Raw genomic sequence first — 19,957 nt, 5'->3', positions numbered from 1 at the left:
TTGGGGGCCTGAGGTTCTGCCTGGCTGAACCCTTGCAGCCTCTGCGTCTGTCCCAGGGCCTGGCCCAGCTCCTTCCCTGGAGCCAGTGAGCTTCTGACCCCAGCAGCCTCTGCTCAGCACTGCGTCTGGCCTGAGGGGACATCACCCCATTGGGCCCTAGGATCCATCCGCGTCTGTTGGGCTTGTCTCCAAGCTGTGGCAGTGGTGGCTGTGCATGTGGAATGGAAGACAGTCTGATGAGATGAGCTGTGTGTGTAGCCAGGCATAGAAATCATGCCTGCTGCCCCATTAACACCCCCATCTGGCACCTGGCACCACGAGGGGGGCAGGTGAGCCCCCAGGACAGACATGGGTCAAGCCTTGAGGGCTCGGCCCAGGGCCGTTTTCTGCCGCCCATGCCACATCCCCAGCATCATATGCCTTACCCCCAAGAACTCTGCCCCCTGCCCCACCGTGTGCTGCCTCATCTTCTGCAGTACCTCCCCAGGTCAGATGTGCCCCTGGACGTCTCCCTGTTGCAGTGGGCACACATCAGGGTGGACGTGCTATGGTACTTCCTGCACACCAACGACCTCATCTGCTCAGAGGTTGCAGGGACAGTGACTAGGGATGCAGCCTGGAGCCACGCTGCCCAGTTTGGTGGACTGCAGTGCCCCCACCACAGCGTCCAGCATCCTGCTGGTGGACAGGCAGGTAGCACGAGACCCATGAAGATACCACTGGACACAGAGATCGGACAGCGGGATGCTATTGCCAACTGTTTATTCAGGCCCCAAACAGGTGACCAGTGACATGCAGTTTGCCTGGGCCCGTGGCAGACTGACTTGTGCTGCCGGCCCTGCTGGTGTGCAAACAAGTTCCCAGAGGAGAGGCCACCTGGGGCCAACTGGAGGGTACGTGTGGTGCTGACCGGGGCGCAGGCCCCAGGGGAAGAGGGTGCGTGAAGAGTGGGGCCCCAGTGTCTGTTGCATCCAAGCCAGCCAGGGGGCTGCGCCAGTGCTGAATGTCACAGCTGCGGGGGCTGTGGGGGGGGTGAGCGTGGTGGGGGGCAGACTGTGCCCTACCGGCAGCCCCGTAGTCCCCCTGCTAAGGCATGACTGTCAACGAGTTTCTCCACCCAGCACGCAGTCTGGGCAGTGGCTGGGCCCTTGGGAAAGGGCTGCAGACCTCTGTGGCATCTTCCGCGGGTCCCGGCAGCCCAAGGATGCCCAGGACACTCCTTTTGGCCAGTGGCCCCCCCTCAACGCCTCTGGCTGGCAAACCAGGAGAAAAAGTGATGGGGACGCGGACGCGGGGCCTGGTGAATGCGCACAATGCGTGGTGAACGCCAGGCTTTGATGGTGGCATCATCACTAGCCGTCAGCAGGAGCTCCTGCTCTTGGGGGCTGAAGACCACCGAGTTGACCACGTCCTGGTGCCGCAGCTTAGCCAAGCAGATGTTGTAGTGCCGATCCCAGATGTAGCCGTGCCGGTCTTCGGCTCCACTGCAGGAGAGCCTCAGGTGAGCCCCTGCCCAGCACATCTGGAACCCGGCCCTGCCCTGCCCTGCACTTCTACCTGGCCACGAAGTCCCTGCTGACATCCAAGAAGATGAAGAAGCACTCGTCATTGGGCGTGTAGGCACGGTGGGCTCGAAGAGCCCGCTTCACCTCCCGCATGGTCTTGAGGTCAAACACCAGCAGGTCGATCTCCTCTGCGATAGGCGGTGGCTGCATGGGGTCGGCCACCACAGAGCCACTGGGCCAGGCACGGCTGTTGACGTACAGGTACCTGGGCGAGAGGCACCCTGCTTGGTACCAGCGGCCTACAGAGGCCCCCACCCAGGACACTCTCGGGGCCGCACCTGTTGTCTGGAGACAAGCCCATGCCGATGATATGTCCATGCACATCGATGACGTGGTCCAGGGCATCAAAGAAGGCATCTGAGCCCCGCCCCTCACCCAGCACAGGCCCAGCTGTGGTCATCTGGTGTGGCAGGATCTGCTTGATGCCTGTGGGAGGGCCGGGTAAGAGCACCACATCTGAAGCATAGGTGCCCATGGAACATGCACTCCAAGAGACAGGACCAGGCCTGGGCCCCCAGGACAAACGAAGGAAGTGCACTCTGCCCTCCAACTCACACCCTGCCCTTTGGCTGCAGGACCCCACCCCAGTCTTGGGGAAGCCTCACCCCCAAGGCTCTAGGGACTGAGCAGGGTCTGCTCCCTACCGATCTGGTGTGGTGAGTAGGTCAGGCATCCCGTAGTGAAGATGAGGAGCTTGCTGGCATCAGCCATGCTGTGCTCTGGAGGCTTGGTGCGGCCCTGGGCCAGCAGCTCAGCCACCTTGGTCTCCAGCGCGTGCTCTGACAGCTGGGGCTGCGCCCGCGCATCCAGGAGCCCATCCAAGAAGCGCCGCAAGCCCTCCTTGGCGCGGGCTGGAGCTGGCACGGGTTCCGAGCCTCCCTCCTCATCCTCACTGTCACTGCCCAGGTCAAAGACACGGCCTGGGGGTGCACCAGCATCCAGCAGGAGGTCTGGGCTGTCAAAGCGGCTGCAGTCAGCCACCATCACCGTGCGGATGGTGCTGGCGTTGAGGTTCTGAATCTTGAAGAGCCGCTTCACCACGTTGACATTCTCTGACTCCACGTCCTGGGAGTGGGAGACAGCAGGTGGGCACAAGGCCAAGGACAGGGTGGCTGCAGGGGACATGCCCGCCCTCGCACCTGGAAGGCGTTGTTCAGCCAGAGCACTGAGCAGGAGGTGATGTCTCCGATGCGGTGCAAGTTTCCCGAGATGAGGCTAGTCTCCGTGAGCCAGCAGCCAAACACATCATAGGGCTTGTTGCGTACTCGGGACAGCAGGGCGAAGTTGTCTGGGGGGATGCGGGGGCAGGGCTGTGGGAAGGGGCGGGGCTGGGGGGTGCAGGGCCTTGTGGGGGGAGGGGCGGGGTTGGCCAGGACAGCCAGGACAGCCAGGCCGCCCCAGGCCCGCTCTCACCTAGGCTAATGACTGCGATCTCACCCGACGAGGAGTTGTGGGGCCCTAGGAACACCCCAGATGCCAGTAGCAACGAGTCGTCCTGGTTGAACTGGGAGAACTGGGTGTAGCTCCAGTTATAGGGCCGCATGTCCGCACTGTGCAGCAGCGAGATGGTCAGGTCGTTGTTCCAGATCTGCGTGGGGACTGAGTCACCTGGGGACCTCTTGATACCAGGGCCCATGCTGCAAGCCCCCAGTCCAGCTGAGCTGGTACCCAGAAACCACCACCAGGACAGAGATCCTTGCCACTGGCTGCCCATGCAGCGAGGGATGTGGGCCCACGCAGCGGGGCTCCTGGCTCTGGACAGCCCACTTTGCTCCATTAGCAGTGAGGGTGGCCCCTCGTCCCCCAGCCTCCGTCTTATGATGTCCAGATCCTAGCTGGACTGCCTGGCCCCAGCTGCCCCAGCTGTGCTCACCCACCTTGATGGTGCAGTCCTTGGAGCAGGAAGCAAACTGGTAACCCGAGTGGGAGAAGCTGAGATGCAGCACCTGATCGGCGTGCTCCCTGAGCGTCTGCACTTCCACACAGGGCACCGTGTCATAGAGCCGCCGAAACTCTTCATACCAGGATGTGGCCGCTGGGGGTGGGGGGTGGTCATTGCTGGGGCCCTGAGCCTCCTTTCCCACAGAGGCCAGCACCCTGACAGCATAGGGGCCAGCCCTGCCCCTGGAGGACACTGGTTACTTCAGCAGCAGGGGTGCCCCTGGCACCCCCAGACCCCTGCCTCCCTGCCAGGTCCAGTACTGAGACACAGCCCAGCTGTTCCCCACCAGCGTGAGTGCCATGTGGTGCGCTGACGACCACCATGTAGAACTGGGCAGCAGGGGCCCAGTGCTGTGGCTTTAGCAGGGAGCATGTGAATGGCTCTGCCTCCCGCCCTCCCAGCCAGCCTGGTGGGCTGTGGGGCCACGTGCAGGCCCTGACCTGGGTGCCGGGGCACGTCTCGGGCCACCTGGTAGTAGCGGTAGAACTGCTCCCTCCACAGGAACTCGTCCCGGGACACGGCCTGCCACTGGCGACACACCAGACCAGCGGCCAGTACGTCAGCTGGGCCCAAGCTCAGGAAGATCTGGTAGATGAGGCTGTCAGGGAGCAGGGGCACGCCCCCCTCGTCCATTGTGACATTCTGCCCAGGCAGCCCTGCAACCCACATGTGGTCCCCTTAGTTCCCCGCTGCACCGAGGCAGGACGCTGGCCTCAGGGAACGAGCCTGGGGCTGGGCGAGGCTGAGCAACAGCCCTGCTGGGCATTCCGCTGGACTGAGCGTGTGTGGAGGGCCAGCTGGCACTGCCCACCTGGCCGAGGGTCCAACAGCTCCTCCAAGCCCCCTGCACCCCACACCCCCGCGGGCCCTGGAACAGGCCAGACTCAGCTCAGCACCTCGCAGCCTGGTCCAGCCCCAGGTGGTGGGCGGCGCATGCCCCTGGACCCACATCTGACCTCCTCCCGCTCCTGAGCCCAGAGACCATCGGGATGCCTGGGCTGGACACTGCTCTGAGGCGGAAGAACGAAGAGCCGCTGACCACCGCGCACTCCTGTCGCCCTGACCTTGCGGCCCCAAGGCTTCAGGGCGGTCGGTGTGGACACAGGTCATTCCGAGAAAAGGCCTGGGGCCGGCGGGGACGAGCGCCAGCCCGCCCGCCCCGACACTGCCGGGGGCACGGCCGGCCCTCGGCCCGGCCCTGCAGCGAAGAGGAGCCGCGCCAGGCGGTCAGCGGGCCAGCGCGGCCAGGGCCGGGCGAGCCGGAGGGAAGGGCGGGGGCTGCCCGGCGTCCTCTCCCACCTCCCCCGCGGGGGGCTGCGAGGGGCGGGGCCTCGGCTCGGGGTCCCGGCGGCCCTTTCATCCGCAGAGGGCTCGGCCGAGGCCGAGGGGCCGGGGGCGGGGGGCGGGGTGGCCAGGGAGCCGGGGACGGACACGGCCTGTCAGCGACACTCCTCGGGGCCGGGGCCGGGGGGTCGAAGGGCCGGGGGTCGGGGGCCGGGCGGGACGACGACGCTCCCGGGGCCGGGCGCACTCACCGCGGCCGCCTCCGCCCAGCCGTGCTGCCCCCGCCCCGGCGCCCGGCCTCGGCCAGCGGACCCGCTTCCGCCCCGCCGCTCCTGCCGCCGCGTCTCTATGATGGAGCCGGCCAGGCTGACGCCTCGAACCCTGAAGCATCGATAACCACGGAGCGCCGAGCCCCGGGCCGCCCGCTGGGCTGTTGCTGCGCCTGCGCGCGGGCGAGCTCGCTGCCCACAGCGCCCCCGGCGGCCGGGAAGGGCGGCGGCCCTGCGCGGGGACCTGCGGGCTGGGCCGCGGGCGAGGCTCACTGAGCGCGGGTTCGAGACCCGGCCCCGCCGCCTCCCGCTGCTGGGGCCCTGGGCTAGGGGGTCGTGGACAAGGAGCCAGAGGTCAGCTCGGACTTCGTAACCAGAATATGGCGCCAGGCCCTGCCGGGAAGTGCAGAGTCCAGGAGGCTGGGGGTGGACTCCGCTGGGAGAGCAGGAGGACCGGGGACTTCCTGGGCTGGAGGTGGACCCGCAACGACTTCCTGTGCCAGGCTTCTGGGCGGCACTGGACGATGGACTCTGACCTAGAATGTGGCCGTCCTGTCCTCAGCCTCCCCCAGTTCTGGCACCATCCCTGCCGCTGCCATGCTGACCCCTTGGACTGCGCTCCTCTTGACTCTGCTCCTGGCTGGGGGCTCCGTGAGCCAGAGGGCTAGGAGACCCCCTCGGCCGGCGTCCCGCATCAGCACCATCCAGCCCCAGGTCAACTTCGATGCTCACCAGGTAGCAGGGGGATGGGTGGGTGGGCAGGCACTTGCTCCCCCTCCCCAGCTTTCCAGGGGTCAGGTCGGGCAGCCCGCCATCCCCTATGCCCTCACATGGCCTGCTCCTAGTTTGCAGGGACGTGGCTCCTTGTGGCCGTGGCCTCCTCATGCCGCTTCCTGCAGGAGCAAGGCCACCGGGCTGAGGCCACCCTCCTGCATGTGGCTCCCCAGGGCGCAGACATGGCTGTCAGTACCTTCCAGAAGCTGTGAGTCCCCAGCACGGACCCCGGGCCCCAGGCTGCCTGGCCTGGACCAGAGTCCTGTGAGGCCCTGCGCAGGTTGGGGTCCCTAAGCTGTGCCTCCTCCCCCCCCCCCCCAGGGATGGGATCTGCTGGCAGGTGCGGCAGCTGTACAGAGATGGCGAAGTCCTGGGCCGCTTCCTGCTGCAAGGTGAGGCAAGGGCACGGAGGTGCAGGGGTGCAGGGCTGGGAGGCCATAGACTGACTCTGCCCTGCCCAGCCCGAGGTGCCCGCGGGGCAGTGAACATGGTCGTTGGGGAGACAGACTACCAGGGCTTCGCCATCCTGTACCTGGAGCAGAAGCGACAGCTGTCAGTGAAGCTGTACGGTGCGTCCACACCAAAGCCCAGGCTTCGCACACCCACAGGGCCATGCACGGGGCGGGGGGGGGGAGCCCAGATGGCCCTCCCCCTTCCCTCCCTGTATTCTGACTTCTGACCCTCTTCTGCTGAGCGGGGACCCAGGGAGGAGCCCCTGCAGAGGGGCCAGAGGGGCCGAGGCGTGAGCACAGGGGGACGGGGTGGGGTTTGGGGCGTGCCCCCACGTGCCCCACCTGCTCCCTTGCCGCTGGCCCAGGAGCCCCCTGTGCCCCATAGCCCGCTCACTACCCCCAAGTGACTCGGCCCTGAGCGCCTTTGAGCAGCGGATCCAGAGGGTCAACCTGACTGAGGACCATGTCCTCTTCTTCCCCAAGTATGGTAAGTGTCTCCTCGCCCCATGGCCACCTCACCCTCCCACTGTGTGCCCGCCCCAGCCACCCCTGATACCCGCCTGGGCCTTCAGGTTTCTGCGAGGCTGCAGACCAGTTCCATGTTCTAGACGGTGAGTGGTACAGCAACAGGGGGCACCCCTCAGCTCCTTCCCCCCGCTGAGTCTGGTCTCTGTGCCCCAGAAGCCGGAAGGTGAGTCCTGGCAGCAGCCCTGAACTTGGAAGGAGTGAAGACCCCAGAGATGGTGGCACCTGTGACCCCGCTCACTGAGCCCTGATGCCCCACAGGGTCAGGGCCACCCATGGGGGACAGCCAGTACCCACATGTTCAGGAGCACTGCCTTCATTAAACACTGCATCCTAGCCCCTGGTTCCTTCCTTCCCATGTGGGTCCTGGCCTGGGGCCTCTGTCTGTCATCTAGTGGGCAGGTGGCTGTTCCTGGGCAGGGGGCGGGGGCTGTGGAGGGGAAGGGGTCGGCTCCCGCCCCAGGAAGGCAAGGTGGATATCGGAGGTGCCCCCTGCCCTGCTGTCCTGTGCCTTGTGTCCCTGTCTGAGTTGGGCCTCCTGCCCTGGGCTCCCAGCCGCCCTCTCCTGCTCCCAGGGTATGAGCACACGTGCCCTGCTGGTCTTGAGCCCACCCCCTGCCTAGAGGGGTGAAGAGTCCTCCCCCCACAGGCCCCTGGCCTCCTGCTGACTCTGTGCTCCCTCCAGGGAGGAATGGGTCCAGAGACCCAGTGGCCCTCTGGCCTGAGGCAGCTCAGGCCGCTGGGGCAGGGATGGGGAGCCCTCCTGGTTCCTGGATGGGGTGCCTAGGTCTGCAGTGCTGGCACCGTCCCTGTGGCTGCCCCTGAGGGCTGAGTCCAGTGCTGGCACTGGGCAGCCGGTGTCCCTAGGGATAGATCACAGTGTTACAGAGGCAAGGACAATAAGGAGGGGGGGCATCTATCCCAGAATGGGGGGGGGGGAGCAGGCCAGCCTAATCCATGTGTTAGGACTGGGGTGAGCACAGATGAGGGAGCCCACACCCAGGATTTGACCAAGGCTACCAGCTCGGGGGCGCCAGGAGCTCTAATCAGAGATCTTTCTGGAATGTGGGAGCTCAGAGGCCCGGGAGATGGAGGCTAGAATGGGATAAGGGCGCACTGCCCATGGCTGCCTGGGGGGACACACTCCATGGTTGGGGGGATGTGGCTTGCTAGGTTAGGTCTGCCTCCAGGGGCTGTCCCCCGCCCCCCCGCCCCCCCCACCCAGGGAAGACTGCACATCCTTTTCAGTCCCCAGATCCTGGCCAGCCTGCCTGACCCTTATGGGGGTCCCCAGACACTGGGGACATCATAGAAAGAGAAGAATCAGGACTGGGGAACCCTGAACCTCCTCCACAAGCAACCAACAGGCACTTGAAAGAAAACCATCTCCTGTCACTCCTATGGCTGTGCGCTCAGGGCCAGGGTCTGCATGGGGTGAGGCACAGGCCAGGGGACAGCTGCCCTGGATCTAGGGCAGGGAGCTGCGGTCCTCACCCTGTGCAGGGGGCCTGGTGGGCAGGGCCTGGACGGGGGGAGAATGGTCTCCAGACCCTCCCAGCAACCCCCGCTCCCCATCATGTCCAGTTGGCATCTCCACGACCTGGAGGGCACTGGCCAGTTTCAGCAGCTCGGAGGAGGGCTTGGGGAGGGTACTGTGCCCCACACGTACCTACCCTGTGCCCAGCTCGGGGGTGGTGGGCCTGGGCTATCTCCCTTTGCTCCCCTCGGGGGCCCCCCAAGCCTTGCCCTGGGACCCTGGGCATCCATCTGATGAGTGCCTCTGAAGCACCTACTGTGTGCGTGCCAGGCTCCGGGCACATGGGTGGGGTGGCTACCTGCTCCTGGAAACTGGTCCAGGGCTCACCACTGAGTGGCCGCCTTCCCTGGGCTGCCAGGGAGCAGAGGTGAGGACCAGGCCACCCCAGGTAACCTGTGGGTCAGTCACAGAGCGGGAGGGGACACTCTGGCTCTGCTCCCACCTCTGCCTGCCCACGCCCCCCCCGCACCCCCAGCCCGGAGCAGGACGACTGGGCTGGCTGGGGAGAAGAGGGTACGGGGAGGGCTTTGAGGGAGAAGGCCAAAGGAGACTCGCCTCCTACGAGTCTCCTTTGGCCCTACGGCCCAGAAAAGACCTGGAGCCACAGCGCCTGTACCCCGAGGCCAGCGCTCGGAGCTGGCAATGCCCAGAAGCCCCTGCCCCTCGCCCCGCTTCCCCCAAACCGAAAAGCCGCGGTCACTACCACCCTCGACCAATCGCATCGGCGGTGGGCGGAGCCACAGCTGCGTGCCCCGCCCCCCGAGTTCGCCGCCTGCCGTCCGCCGCCTGGCGGGCTGTAGGGGGCGCCAGAGCCACGAAGCTGCGTTCACCCTAGGTCCGGACGAGTGGGCGGGGTCCCCGAGGCCCGGCCGGGGCTTTGTCTCGGGCCCGGGGGACTCTCCTGACCAGTCCCGTCGGGGGGTCCCTGCTCCTCCCCGCCCCCAGCCCCCCAGAGCACGGGTGCACAGGGGCTGCTCTCATGTGTTGAGCGGGCTTAGCCTTGGGTGAGGGTCTTACCCGCTGGGGGGTGCCTGCGGGTGGGACGTGGGGTCGGGCGTTCGCGATGCGAAGTACCCCCCCGCCCCCCGCCCGGCTTCTGCTGGAGAGCGAGGGCTCCTCCGGGACGTCCCCTGTGCTGGGGCCTGCAGTGGACCCGAGAGGCGTCGGTGGTACACCTGGCCCCTGGCCCTGGGAGGGCCCTGGGGGGAAGGACCGGCAGTCAGAGTGAGGGCTGGGGCACGGACAAGCCCTGAAGCTTTCCTCCCTGGGGGATGGGTTCTGAGGGTCCTGGTGTCCTCCTCAGGACATGCTGCTGGAGGCCAAGGGTGGGGGAGGGCAGGAGATGGCCCAGGTCATGGGGACCCGGGTGGGGGCAGGAGGTGGCCCAGGACAGGGTGCTCACAGGGCAGGTACACAGGGTCCTGGGATCCTGTAGAGCTTAGGGCCCTGGGTGGGAGTGGCTGTGTTCTTCCCCAGGCCCTTTCTGGGGGCGGCCAGGTAGGCTCCTGCCTAGAGCGGGCCCTCGAGCTCCCAGGCCCCAGGTGTGGGTGCCCAACCCCCTCAGCTGGGCTGCCTACCGCCCTCCCTCTGGCAGGGGAGCCCCTGCAGCCAGTCCTTGCTCACCCAGATCTGGGTGCTCTGGCTGCCTGCTCCCCTCACCCTGACCAGCTGCTACCCCTGCACCCTCGTGACTGTAGGGCCCCTTGGCCTCGTTCTTGCCCGAGTTTTCAGGGACCTGTAGAGCAGCGTGGGGGTGGCAGGCCTGGGCTCTGCACTCTGTTCCTACAGCAAGAACATTGTGCCCCTGACCCTTTGGGACTAAGGTTGAGCCCCCTGTGTGGGATGGAACGTTCTGCTCTCCACCTCGGTGGCAGGAGTGCTGCTGGGCTAGGGCTAGGGGGAGGCGCCTCAGGCCTCTGAGGGCTCCCAGGGGGCTGTGGAGCTGGGGGACTCGAGTCAGAAAACGAAAAATCCCTGGGAGCTCGTGGACCCAGCAAGCCCAGCCCTTCCATCTTGTGCCCATGTCCCTTCCTGGGCTGGGACCCAGGTGCCCCCATGTTTGCTGGGCAGGATCTCAGGAGGGCCCCGCCCCTGCTCCGTCCACCTCTGAGCCCTCCAAGCCCTCCCGCTTATGCCTGTTCTGAGGAGGAAAGGTGGAGGGCACACCCCTGGGGAGGGGCACCTGCTGAGTGGGCCCATAAGGAGGCGAGCATCTGAGTCAGTGGTGATCTCGGCAACTGGCTTCCTCTCTGCCCCTATGGGGATGGGGCGCTGGTGTGCCCTGTGGCTGGTGCTCACCCTGCTGGACGCCCTGAAGGGTCAGACCCCAAACACCAAGCCAGTCGCTGGCTCCGTCTTACAGAGCTTCAAGGAGGACCAGGTCTGGGGGTTGGAGGGAGGGTGACAAAGGCCACCAGGGGTCAAGTGCAGGAGGAAAGGGGAACTCTTGAGCGCTGTGGGGGCCACAGGAGAGGGTGGGGAGGGGGACCCGAGACCGGGCAGGCCGGGCTGTGGACAGGCCTTCCTGGGTCAGCCGCTGTTCCGGGTGACCCCTGCTGGTCCCCAACACTGAGCACATCGAAGCCTGCTGAGGCTCCCGCTGGGCAAGGTCACCTGCCCCTGCCAGGCCCAGGCCCACGTCCACTCCTGCAGGAGGCCTCCCTGCAAGCTCAGCCTGGGCACCCTGCCTACGAGGGGCCTCGGGCTGCCCTGGACTCTGCCTACCATGGCTCCCACAGTTCCAGGGGGAGTGGTTTGTCATCGGCCTGGCAGGCAGCACCCACAGGAGGTCAGACAAGTTCCTGTTGAATTCATTCACGGCGACATTCGAGCGAAATGAAAACAGCCGCCTGCAAGTGTCCTATGCTATGACCCGGTGAGTGGGGGTCCCTGGCCTGGACCCCCGGCAGCTAATGGCTCTATGGCTCAGGTCCAGCATGGGCCCCAGCACCACAGTCTGCCCCAGGCCTCCGCTCAGGAGAGTCTGCACCTCACAGGGGTAGTACGTTAGCCTAGGCCGATGCTCTCCTGAGGGTGCTGATTCCAGAAAAGAGTGAGCGCCCTGTTCAGCCTGGCAGTGGCCTCTGACTGGGTCTTTTCGAATCACTGGGTTTTCTGGAGACAGGACCAGTTGCTGCATCCAGGGTGACAGGTGCTCTGTCAGTCTGCCTGGATGAAATGCCACCCCCTGGTGGGGAGCAAGTGGGGGGTCTTGGTGGACAGCCCCCTGGATGAGGTGGATGGTGGTACACTCCCACGCTGGGGGCCACCGAAACCTGAGGGCTCCCTGCCCACCTGCCCTGCTGTGGGGGCGGGGAGAGCTGGGAGCCCATCCTGTCAGGGCTCTTTGGCTCCAAGTAACATAACACAGGAACCTTAAGCGAGGCGGGCTTGTCGTGCAGACGGGGGGCAGATCGTGGGCGCTGAGAGCCTCCCCAGAGCCATCTTGGATTCCTGGGGGCCCCTGACTGACCTGGCTCCTGCCGGAAGTTGATTATTAGGGCACGTGGGGGACAGAGACCCCAGTGCATGTGCACCTGGACCATGAAGCCTTCAGGATGGCCTCACCTCTCCCCTTGCAGGCCAGACACCCTTGGTTGCTTCTCAAAACAGCCTGGAGAGGCCCCCGCACTGCAGGGGGCTCACTGGGGTTCCCACATCGGACCTAGCTCAGCGAAGTTCAGGGCACCGGCCTGAGGCCCAGCCTGGCCCGCTCCATGCTCCCCGAGGGGACACTGTGGCCCGTTTTCTTGCCATTGCACATTTGGGGTCTATTCCAGGCTGAGGAGGAGTGGATGGTGGGTGGGTGGGCTGGGATGCCGGATGCACGCGGACGGGGGTAGAGCTCACACGTCCATCACTCCTGTAGGGGGGAACCACCCCGGGACACCCTCGAAGCCTCCTATCTGCTGGGCTATGCCCATGGCTTCTGACCAAAGTGTCCTCCAAACAAACAGCAGTGTTGTCTTGGGGGCCCATGTTGGGGCGGCACCTGAGAACAAGAAGGGAACCAGAGGTCTGGCCGGGTTCCAAAACCTTTCTGTGTGTCCATCCCTACCTCCACAGGGGCCACCGCTGTATCACATGGTCTTATGTGCTGATTCCAGCGGCACAGCCCGGGAGGTTCTCAGTGGATGGCGGTGAGGCCGAGAGGGTGACGGGTGGGAGGGAGGGGGATGGCCGGGTGGGGGGGGCGCTGGTGGGCAGGCCCATGATGCTGTTCCTGTGCCCCCCTCCCCAGCATCGGGGGCAAACCCCGAGGAAGTCCAGGTGTATGACACTGACTACAATGTGTTCGCTCTGATGCTGTTCAGAAGGCAGTCAGGTGGCCAGAGCATCCTCAGGGTTAACCTGCTCTGTGAGTTCCCCACCCGGCTGCCACTGTCCAGCTGGTGGGAGCAGGAAGGGGAAGGAGGGCAGGGTGCCCAGCATCCCCACTCACCCTCAGGGGCTAAGGGCCATGCTCTGCTCCTCGGGCCCCAGGCAGGATGTGGATAATCCAGACCCGGGTGCTGGACAAATTTGTCTGCCTGGTCAGAGCTCTGGGCCTGTCGGACAACAACATCGTCTTCCCAGACCTGGCAGGTAATGGGCCCTCGGGGCACAGGGGCCTGCATCCACCAGGCCCCCCCCCCCATGGGCCTCTGAAGCCCTGTGGGAGCCAACAGGGGAGCGTGGCCTGCCTTCAGGGTCTCCCTGTGGGGATCCTGCCAACCCAGAGGGTTCAACCAGAGCCCAAAGTGGGGGTTCTCATAATTCCTTGGTCTCTGTGCCCTCCATACCCCATCCTGGGCCACTTCCTGCCCCCCAAGTCCCCCCTCCTCTCCTGGGCCACCTCCTGCCCCACCAGGTCCCCCCTCCCATCCTGAGCCACCTGCCTTCCCCTCCTCCGGCTCTTTACATGTCGATGATCACGTGAGCACATAGTGGCACATATGGAACGTGCAGACAGGCGCACAGCCACAGTGCTCATATGTGCACGTGTCCTCACACACCCAGGTGTGCCCGTGTGTACACACCGGGAGATGTGTCTGTGCACCATGTTCACAAGCACAGGCATGTGAGCACTCACCTGCTTGGCTGCATGGAGTCCGGGCTGCGCGCCCCAGGTGGGCGTGTCTCTCAGCCACACTCACTCCCATCTCCCCTGTCAGACTGGTCTCCTCATCCCAATAACTGCTGAAGATGTGGCTGCTCCCCAGCGGAGGCCCCCTCACAGCCCAGCAGTGCTCTGCTTTCAGCGTGGAATAAACGCTCCGTGGTGGGATCCGGGAGTATGAGCCACTCTGACCTGGGGGCAAGTGGTGGGGGGCGGCCCCTCAGGGCACACTCACACCACCCCCAGCCCACTCGGCCTGTCCACACCCCCGCCCCCCACCAGCTCCTGTTGCAGGTGTTTGTGGGTAGGACTAGGCCCCTCCCCTGCCCACACAGCCCGTGCTGTGTGTGTCCACAGGGCCTGCCCCCCACAACAGGACAGGAGTAGGCCTACCTACAAGTAGATGCCCCAGCCTGGAGGTTTAGCTTCCTGTTGGCAGCGGGGAGGTGGGGACAGCCTCCTGACCCTTACCCTGACTCCCACTGGGTGTAGAGGTTCTTTCTGTACTGGGGCCCCAGCTGTGTGCTCACAGCTGCCCCAGCCCAGACAGGACCAGTCCTCCTGAGTCTCCCCTCATCGGCCCTCAGGAGGTCCAGGCAGGGGGGCAGCAAGCCAAGCCCAGGCCCCGCAGGAACCTGGCCCCACCACAGATCAAAGAGCATCGGAGAGACCTCTTGCTCTGCACTGGATTGCACACTGGACCCCCCAGCCAGGGCCTGTCCCCGCTCCGGGCACTGGAACCCCCAGCCCGGGTATGTCCCCCCTCAGGGCACTGGACACCCCCAGCCTGGGGCTGTCCCTCCTCAGGACATTGGAGCCCCCAGCCTGGACCTGTCCTCCCTTAGGGCACTGGACCCCCCAGCCTGGACTTGTCCTCCCTTAGGGCACTGAACCCCCTACACACACCCCAGGCTGGGCCTGCCCCCCCTTCAGGGCACTGGACCCCACACACACACACTGGACCCCACACACACACACACCCTGGGTCACCTGGGTCTGTTCCCCCTCAGGGCACTGGATGCCCCCCCCAGCCTGAGCCTGTCCCCTGTCAGGGCAGGGTGGGAGGTGGGCTGTCCGTGGCCCTGGGTGCTGGGAGATTCCTGCCCAGGGACCCCCACTCTGGGTCCTGCACTTCCCCCACCCCCTGTCCACCAGAGTCGCACAAAGCCCCACACTGTGACAGAGACATGGGTGGCATCCTGGGGCTTCCCCTGGTCCTGGGGACCCAGTGCTGCATCTCAGGAGAGCCCTGCGGGCCCCAGAGCACAGCAAGCTGGCTCGTGCCCTGACCCAGGGGAGGCCAAGTGGGACCGCGGAGATCTGGGACCAGGTGGCCGGCCTCCTTGGGTGCATCTCCATCAGTGACCCTCCCCGGGGGGGTGTGGCCCCATGCCTACCTGGACAGAGGACTGGCTGTGGTGGTGGGGTAGGGTGGGGGTACAGACAGGCTACTGCCAGGGACACTGATACCCCGCTCGTGACCTGAGCCCCCTTTCCACTAGTCTGGAGGGCAGGTGGTGATTTTGAGCGCTGGAACCACTGTGCACCTTCCCAGAGCTGCCTGGGGGCCGGGTGTGGCCGTGGACCCATTCCTCAGTGACACGTGGGACTCAGGACTCTGAAGGATGCCCCCGACTGCCCCAGCCCCTCTCCCAACCCTGCCATGAGCACAGCGGTCCCAGTCACCCCTGTGAGGGGACATTCCCTCTGCAGGATCAGCACCTGCCTGCCAGCCAAGTGTTGTCCAGCTGGCCCCTGGCTGGCTGCCCAGGACACCCCACAGGTCTGCCCCGAGCCTGCTGAGAGCAGATGCACCATGTGTCCCCACGTTCCGGGCGGCGTGGTCACCAGCCCATCCCTCGCACCAGTCAGTGTTGCGGGACCATCCCCTTCCTAGACAAGTGGAGAACTGTAAGGGGCAAGGGACTGGGATCCCAGGGCCTAGGGCACAGGCAGTTCCCCTGGGGCCCAGACCTTCTCCAGCTACCCCAGGGCCCTGGGCAGGTGGGTACATCGCTGGCACCTGAGCCCCTTGAGGTAGGAAGATGTGAGAGCACCACCTCCAGGGCGGGCCCAGGTCTGCAGCCGAACCTGCTGGGGGGTTGACCGTGGGGAGGGGGCTGGCAGTGGGGCCGGCAGGATGGCTGGAGAGCTGGGGACACAGCGCTGAGGGCTGGGCCACTGAGGGAGGGCCTGGTGGTGAGAGGGGTGGCAGGATGGGGCGGGAGGGGCGGTGTGCTGGGTCTCTGGCTGAGGCAGGTGCTCTTGCCCCACCTGGTGGGCTAACTCGTGGCTTTATTACATTGGTTTTCTCTTTATTACCTTGTAAACATTACTTTTCTGTTTTGTTTTTTTTTTTAACTCTCCTTAAGTATCCACTTCTGTGGCCTCGGCACCGTCTCCACGTCCCCAGGACCTGTGGGTCTTCCCAGACTGGACTCTGTCCTGTTAAACTCTATCCCCTCCCTCGCCGCACCCCCAGCCATGTCTGTGGATCTGGGGCCTCCTGGGAGTTCCCGCTCATACAGAATCTGTCCTCCTGTGCCGGCTTCTCTCTCTCAGCTCCATGTCTTCAGGTCCATCCCGTGCCAGGATTTCCTTCCTTTTAGGGCTGAGTGATGGTCCGTGGTGTCGTCTTGTTTATCTGAGTAGGCGCTCAGGTTGCTCCCACCCCTGGGCTGCTGTGAATGACACTGCGACCAACATGAATGTTCAGGTCTCTCTTCAAGACTATTTGTTTTTTTAGAGAATCTCAAGCTGACTCCACTTTGCATTTTTTATTAAAGATTTTATTTTCTTTAAAAAAAAAAGTGGGGGGGGGATCCCTGGGTGGCGCGGCGGTTTGGTGCCTGCCTTTGGCCCAGGGCGCAATCCTGGAGACCTGGGATGGAGTCCTGTGTCAAGCTCCCTGCGTGGAGCCTGCTTCTCCCTCTGCCTGTGTCTCTTGCCTCTCTCTCTCTCTCTCTCTCTCATGAATAAATAAATAAAATCTTTAAAAAATAAAAATAAAAAATAAAGATTTTATTTATTTATTCATGGGAGACAGAGAGAGAGAGAGAGAGAGAGAGAGAGGCAGAGGGAGAAGCAGGCTCCATGCAGGGAGCCCGACGTGGGACTCTATCCCGGGACTCCAAGATCACATCCTGGGCCAGAGGCAGGCGCTAAACCACTGAGCCACCCAGGGATCCCTCCACCTTGCATTCTTACGTAACTTTCCACTGCTCTTGGTGTCAGCCTGGAGGTAACGAGGTCACCCTCGAGTTACTAATGTCCAATATGAATTATCATGTTCCCCATCTTCTGGGCAATGTAATTATTACAACACTTTCCTTCCATCTGTACCCTCTGAGGTTTCATTCGATTTTTGTCATGTGTTTTGATTCTAACTATACTTGGCACCTGCAGGACGTACTGCAGGTGACCGAGACCACAATCACCAGGGTCTGTTGTGCTCTGTAGCCCATCCCATGTGGCTGTGCTCGAGTCAGTAGCACCATCCTTCTGGCTGAAGAGCATCCTTTCATATTTTTGTTTCATTGCAGGTCTGTTTGTGATCAATTCCTTTGGGTTTTATTTGTCTGAAAATTCCTTATTTAGTCTTTATTTCTAAAATATGAACTTAGGGGACCCCTGGGGAGCTCAGTCGGTGAAACGTCTGACTCTGGATTTAGGCTCAGGATGTGATCTCGGGATCATGAGATCGAACCCCGTGTCTTAGGCTCCCTGCTTCTCCTCTGCCTCCACCCCTCCCTGGCCCTGCTCAGTGTTCTTGCTCTCACGCTCTCATTCTCACGCTCTCTTACTCCCTCTCAAAAAAAAAAAATCTTAAAAAATAAAATAAAATACAAGCTTAGATCTGATGTGCACCAAACTGGACACAATTTCATCGTGTGCTTTGATGAGTTGGGACGAATGTAGACACCTGTGTAAACAGAACCCAATCAAGATGCAGAACATTCCATCATCCCAGAGAGCTCCTTGGTGACCCTTTGTGACTGGTCTCACCCCCACAGCCACAGACTGAATTCCATCTCCACGGAGGCACTTGGCCTGATCTGGGATTGCACAGCATGTAGCCTCTTGCATGTCACGCAGTCCTGGGGCCATCCCACCCCAGGTCACTCTCCGGTCAATGGGTGGTTGCATCCACTTGTTTTTTTTGTTGTTGTTGTTGTTGTTTTTAAGTAGGCTCAGCACAGAGCCCGATGCTGGGCTTGAACTCACGACCCTGAGATCAAGACGTGAGCTGAGATCAGGAGTCAGATGCTCCACCGACTGAGCCCCCCACCCCCCTGGCATCCCCTTCCCTTCTTGACCCCACGGCCCCACTGCAGGTAAAGCCTCCAGCCTGGAGTAGCTTGACAGACGAAAGAATGTGTCCCCAAGAGATGGTCCATAAATGGGATACCTGGGTGGCTCAGTCGGTGAAGCATCTGACCCTTGGATTCAGCTTAGGTCATGGTTTCATGGTTGTGGAATCAAGCCCCGCATCAGGGAGCCTGCTTGAGATTCTGTCCCTGCCACCCACCTTCTCTTGCAAATAAATAAATTAAAAAAAAATAGGGGTTCCTGAGTTGCTCAGTCACTGAAGCCTCAGCCTTTGGCTCAGGGCATGACCCCAGGGTCCTGGGATCCAGTTCTGCTTTGGGCTCGCCACAGGGAGCTTGCTTCTCCCTCTGCCTGTGTCTCTACCTCTTTCTGTGTCTCTCTTGAATAAATAAATACAATCTTAAAAAAAAATTTGTTTAAATGTATGAATTCTGAAACATGATGAAAATGGCATTGTTTGGGAGGAGGGAAAGGAATCCATCCACGTGACTTTGTCAAATTGAAGCTTTGCATTGTAATGTTGGCCGTAACCTCTAGAGCATATGTGTGTACAGATATACACACATCTATACACCCACACACGTACATGCACATACACAATACACACACTTGCAATATCCTACAGTAATAGAAGTGAAATAATAAACTGATGAAAAACAATCCAAAAGAGGTATGAAGATGGTGAGAACAGGTGGGGAAAATAAAAAGCACAAAATAAGATATATTTTATTTATATTATTTAACTCATTATTTAATACCTTATTAGATTAAATAAAGTTAGCTAAATACACAGCTTAAAAAGCCTGATCAGACAGGATTTTTTTTTTAAGATTTTATTTATTTATTCATGACAGTCACAGAGAGAGAGAGAGAGGCAGAGAAATAGGCAGAGGGAGAAGCAGGCTCCAAGCAGAGAGCCCGATGTGGGACTCGATCCCAGGTCTCCAGGATCGCGCCCTGGGCCAAAGGCAAGGGCTAAACCGCTGCGCCACCCAGGGATCCCTCAGACAGGATTTTTTAAAGAATCATATGCTGTTTTAGAAGAGAAACATCCCCCCCCCCAAAAAAAAAGAAGAGAAACATTTACAATGTAAGGGTATAGACATGCTAGGTTGTTTGTAATGATAGTAGGCTCAGTCCATCAAGAACACTAAGAATTTTTAATTATTTTTTCTTAGATTTTATTTATTTATTCATGAGAGACATAGGGAGAGGCAGAGACACAGGCAGAGGGAGAAGCAGGCTCCCTGTGGGGAGACTGATGAAGGACTTGATCCCAGAACCCCAGGATCACACCTTAAGCCGAAGGCAGACACCACTGAGCCACCCCAGCGTCCCAAGAATTTTAAATGTGTGTGTGACTAATAACAATGGTCTCAGAGGGGCAGCCCCAGTGGCGCAGTGGTTTGGTGCCACCTGCAGCCTGGGGTGTGATCCTGGAGACCCCCGATCGAGTCCCTCGTCGGGTTCCCTGCATGGGGCCTGCTTCTCCCTCTGCCTGTGTCTCTGCCTCTCTCTCTCTGTCTCAATGAATAAATAAAATCTTTAAACAAAACAAAACAAAACAAAAAAACCCAATGGTCTCAGAATAACCAAAGCAAAAAATGGAACCACAAGGAGAGACAACCCTGCCATTGTTCAGAGAGAGTTTCATACACCGCCTCAGGAAATACCAGTCCATGCTGGGGGCAAAGGGTAAAGACGGGCAAGGGGGCACAGGCCCAATGACAGGGCAAAGGTGGAGGGGTACCAGGGAGGACAGAGCCTGGGAGCCAGGCAGCAGGGCTGGGATGATCTCAGAGGCCTCAGGGATGAGGGCGGTGTGCAGGGCTGAGCAGGCTGGGCTCATCTGGGGTACCCGCCCAGGACAGCGTCACCACAGGGCCTGGCAGGGTCCCTGGCTGGACCGTGCAGCTGGCCCCGGCTCTGGGCCATGTGACCACGGGAGCAAACCTCCCGTCCACCCCAGGAGCCTGTGGCCATCTGGGTCTGTTGGGCTCCGGAGCAGACCCTGGGGGCTTCCAGAGCTGGCCCTGCTTGTTTCTGAGGAGGGGAGGGAGCAGGAGGGTGGGCTGGCCCAAGGGGCTGGCCATCCTGGGGTGTAGGGAAGGACTCTTCCTGAGTGTGTGAGCTTCTGTGTGTCTGAGACCCCTCTGCAGGGAGAGAAGGGGGTGAAGCTGGT

General features: G+C 62.1%; 3 protein-coding genes across 12 annotated transcripts; 2 read left to right on the top strand and 1 right to left on the bottom strand.

The window, feature by feature from the left end:
* Positions 1–745: 745 nt before the first annotated feature.
* Positions 746–5,132, bottom strand: FBXW5 (F-box and WD repeat domain containing 5). 3 transcript variants are annotated; one of them, XM_038548705.1, is made up of 10 exons: positions 5,043–5,095; positions 4,464–4,517; positions 3,948–4,163; positions 3,443–3,600; positions 2,979–3,153; positions 2,705–2,853; positions 2,210–2,630; positions 1,844–1,991; positions 1,558–1,770; positions 746–1,484 (listed from the first exon to the last, which is right to left on the bottom strand). In XM_038548705.1, exons 3-10 carry the CDS (start codon positions 4,138–4,140, stop codon positions 1,241–1,243), a joined length of 1,701 nt encoding a protein of 566 aa, XP_038404633.1. In that variant the 5' UTR covers positions 4,141–4,163; positions 4,464–4,517; positions 5,043–5,095; the 3' UTR covers positions 746–1,240. The 3 variants fall into 3 exon arrangements, with proteins under 3 accessions (XP_038404633.1, XP_038404635.1, XP_038404634.1); XM_038548707.1 differs by lacking the exon at positions 4,464–4,517 and having other exon boundaries at positions 5,043–5,132; XM_038548706.1 differs by lacking the exon at positions 5,043–5,095 and having other exon boundaries at positions 4,464–4,654.
* A 134-nt stretch (positions 5,133–5,266) lies between these two features.
* Positions 5,267–7,147, top strand: C8G (complement C8 gamma chain). Of its 2 annotated transcripts, XM_038548708.1 has the most exons (8): positions 5,267–5,414; positions 5,623–5,795; positions 5,906–6,042; positions 6,156–6,226; positions 6,296–6,403; positions 6,672–6,773; positions 6,859–6,897; positions 6,968–7,147. In XM_038548708.1, exons 2-8 carry the CDS (start codon positions 5,658–5,660, stop codon positions 6,979–6,981), a joined length of 609 nt encoding a protein of 202 aa, XP_038404636.1. In that variant the 5' UTR covers positions 5,267–5,414; positions 5,623–5,657; the 3' UTR covers positions 6,982–7,147. The 2 variants fall into 2 exon arrangements, with proteins under 2 accessions (XP_038404636.1, XP_038404637.1); XM_038548709.1 differs by lacking the exon at positions 5,906–6,042 and having other exon boundaries at positions 5,299–5,795; positions 6,652–6,773.
* Positions 7,148–10,242: 3,095 nt separating this feature from the next.
* Positions 10,243–16,292, top strand: LCN12 (lipocalin 12). Of its 7 annotated transcripts, none has more exons than XM_038548701.1 (7): positions 10,267–10,728; positions 11,087–11,223; positions 12,414–12,487; positions 12,589–12,705; positions 12,831–12,932; positions 14,034–14,198; positions 14,949–15,623. In XM_038548701.1, exons 1-7 carry the CDS (start codon positions 10,480–10,482, stop codon positions 15,044–15,046), a joined length of 942 nt encoding a protein of 313 aa, XP_038404629.1. In that variant the 5' UTR covers positions 10,267–10,479; the 3' UTR covers positions 15,047–15,623. The 7 variants fall into 7 exon arrangements, 5 of the variants coding, with proteins under 5 accessions (XP_038404631.1, XP_038404628.1, XP_038404629.1 ...); XM_038548702.1 differs by lacking the exon at positions 14,949–15,623 and adding an exon at positions 15,819–16,292 and having other exon boundaries at positions 10,300–10,728; XR_005364798.1 differs by lacking the exon at positions 14,949–15,623 and adding an exon at positions 13,502–13,621 and having other exon boundaries at positions 10,311–10,728; positions 14,034–14,171.
* The last annotated feature ends 3,665 nt before the right edge of the window (positions 16,293–19,957 follow it).

Source organism: Canis lupus, chromosome 9 (genome assembly GCF_011100685.1).
Source record: "Canis lupus familiaris isolate Mischka breed German Shepherd chromosome 9, alternate assembly UU_Cfam_GSD_1.0, whole genome shotgun sequence".
NCBI classification, from domain to species: Eukaryota; Metazoa; Chordata; class Mammalia; order Carnivora; family Canidae; genus Canis; species Canis lupus.
Note: the sequence above shows the minus strand (reverse complement) of the source record. Positions and strands in the feature narration are given on the sequence as shown.